The 2,500-nt window shown below is 73.6% G+C and overlaps 1 protein-coding gene across 1 annotated transcript in view; it reads right to left on the bottom strand.

Moving 5' to 3' along the window:
• Positions 1 to 2,208: 2,208 nt before the first annotated feature.
• LOC135408558 (collagen alpha-1(I) chain-like) overlaps positions 2,209 to 2,500 on the bottom strand; it is a 3,892-nt gene continuing 3,600 nt past the window's right edge. The window contains exon 3 of the mRNA XM_064643672.1: positions 2,209 to 2,500. This exon is cut by the window's right edge and continues 1,339 nt beyond it. Coding sequence (XP_064499742.1) covers positions 2,209 to 2,500 — 292 coding nt within the window.

The following is a 2,500-nucleotide window of genomic DNA, read 5'->3' as shown; positions in this document are numbered from 1 at the left end:
CGCCGGCCGCCGGACTTAGAGCCGGAGCGGCGCCGCCGCCCGGCCCGGATGCGGGTAGACGTGTTCCCGCCGGCCGCCGGACTTAGAGCCGGAGCGGCGCCGCCGCCCGGCCCGGATGCGGGTAGACCTGTTCCCGCCGGCCGCCGGACTTAGAGCCGGAGCGGCGCCGCCGCCCGGCCCGGATGCGGGTAGACCTGTTCCCGCCGACCGGCGGACTTAGAGCCGGGGCGGCGCCGCCGCCCGGCCCGGATGCGGGTAGACGTGTTCCCGCCGACCGGCGGACTTAGAGCCGGAGCGGCGCCGCCGCCCGGCCCGGTCGCGGGTAGACGTGTTCCCGCCGGCCGGCGGACTTAGAGCCGGAGCGGCGCCGCCGGCCGGCCCGGATGCGGGTAGACCTTTTCCCGCCGACCGGCGGACTTAGAGCCGGAGCGGCGCCGCCGCCCGGCGGCGAGTGGACCCGGTCTCCGAGCCCCGTGGGTAGAGCTCCTGTCCAGGTCCGGCAGCTAGAGCCGCTCCGAGGGCTCGGCGAGGGCCCTCGGCCGGCGCCGAAGCGCTGCCGTTTCCGGCCGGTGCTCCGAGCGTGGCACCGAATTCACGGAGCGAGCAGACGGCGTGCGACCGCTCGATCCGTCGGTCGGCGCGCCGGCGTGCCCTTCCGGCCCTGCCCCGACCTCCCCGATTTCCCACAGTTCTTAGCGAGTCCTTCCAGCGCGCATGCTCCGTCCAGTACTCTCCCGGGGGGCTCGTTGCGGGGACTCCATCTCCCGTGGCCCTTTGCGGCAGACTTCCTCTCCGGCGTTAAGGCTTTCCCCTGCCCCGAGGCTGAAAGAAGAAACGTTCTCTGCGGGGCGGGGAAGCCGGGGGAGTAACTGGGACTCTCTTTAGGCGGCACGGCTGCGGCCGACCGGGCTCGGCCGCCTCGGCGCCGCCGGGAAGAGCCGATGTCCGAGAGTAGCGGCTAGAGCCGGTCTCGGGGCTTAGCGCTGCGCTTTCTGCCCGGCGCTCCGAGCGTAGCAGCCTTTCCCCTGCCCCGAGGGTGAAAGAAGAGACGTTCTCTGCGGGGCGGGGAAACGGGGGGAGCAACCGGGACTCTGCCCGGGTGGCACGGCTGCCGCCGCCTCGGCTCGGCCGCAGAGGTGCGCAGCGGGTAGAGTTGTCGTCCGTGCCCGGCGGGTAGACCCCTGGTCCGAAGCCGGCGGGTAGACCTGGTGTCCCGGGGCAGCGGGTAGACCTGTGGTCCGGGCTCGTCGGCTCGAGCCGCTCTCCGAGTCGGGTGGCTGGAGCGGGTTCCGAGCGCTTAGCCGAGGCCCTCGGCGGGTGCCGAGGCGCCGCCGTTCCTGCCCGGGGCTCCGAGTGGGAAAGAGAGGGCGTTGTCCGCGGCGCGGGTCCAGAGGGGGAGTAGCTGGGACTCTCTTAAGGTGGCAGGGCGGCGGCCGACTGGGCTCGGCGGCGGGGGTGCCGGTGGGTACAGCTGCTCTCGGAGCCCGGCGGGTAGACCTGTTGTCCGAGCCCGGCGGGTAGACCTGTTGTCCGAGCCCGGCGGGTAGACCTGTTGTCCGAGCCCGGCGGGTAGACCTGTTGTCCGAGCCCGGCGGGTAGACCTCTTGTCCGAGCCCGGCGGGTAGACCTCTTGTCCGAGCCCGGCGGGTAGACCTCTTGTCCGAGCCCGGCGGGTAGACCTGTTGTCCGAGCATGGCGGGTAGACCTGGTGTCCGAGCCCGGCGGGTAGACCTGGTGTCCGAGCCCGGCGGGTAGACCTGGTGTCCGAGCCCGGCGGGTAGACCTGGTGTCCGAGCCCGGCGGGTAGACCTGGTGTCCGAGCATGGCGAGTAGACCTGGTGTCCGAGCCCGGCGGGTAGACCTGGTGTCCGAGCATGGCGGGTAGACCTGGTGTCCGGGCCCGGCGGGTAGACCTGGTGTCCGAGCCCGGCGGGTAGACCTGGCGTTCGGGTTAGGCGGGTCGACCTGGTGTTCGGGCCCGGCGGGTAGACCTGGTGTCCGAGCCCGGCGGGTAGACCTGGTGTCCGGGCCCGGCGGGTAGACCTGGTGTCCGAGCCCGGCGGGTAGACCTGGTGTCCGGGCCCGGCGGGTAGACCTGGTGCCCGAGCCCGGCGGGTAGACCTGTTGGCCCGGGCTTCCGGGCCGACCCGTTCGCCCAGTCGGGCGCGGCCGGCCTCGTGCCCCGCCGGGTGCTGTCGAGCATCAGGTCTACCCGGTTCCGGGGCTGGCGAGCATCAGGTCTACCCGGTTCCGGAGCCGGCCGATGCGGCCGCCGCGGCCGCCGCCGGCGGCCTGCGCCCCGGCGGCGTCCCGGCGCAGGGCCACCAGGTCTACCCGGCTCCGGCGGGACTTAGGCGCCTGTCGGCATTTTCGGGGTAGACCTGTTGTCGCGGCCGGCCCCGGAAGTCGGCCAAGGGGTCGCTGTCGGGCGCCGCCTCCGGTTAGGTCTAGGCGAGAGGCGGCCTGCTCTCGCGCGCCTCCCCGCTGAGGAGCCTCGAGC

This window comes from Pseudopipra pipra, unplaced genomic scaffold, assembly GCF_036250125.1.
Source record: "Pseudopipra pipra isolate bDixPip1 unplaced genomic scaffold, bDixPip1.hap1 HAP1_SCAFFOLD_52, whole genome shotgun sequence".
NCBI classification, from domain to species: Eukaryota; Metazoa; Chordata; class Aves; order Passeriformes; family Pipridae; genus Pseudopipra; species Pseudopipra pipra.
This window is presented reverse-complemented; position numbering and strand designations above follow the sequence as displayed.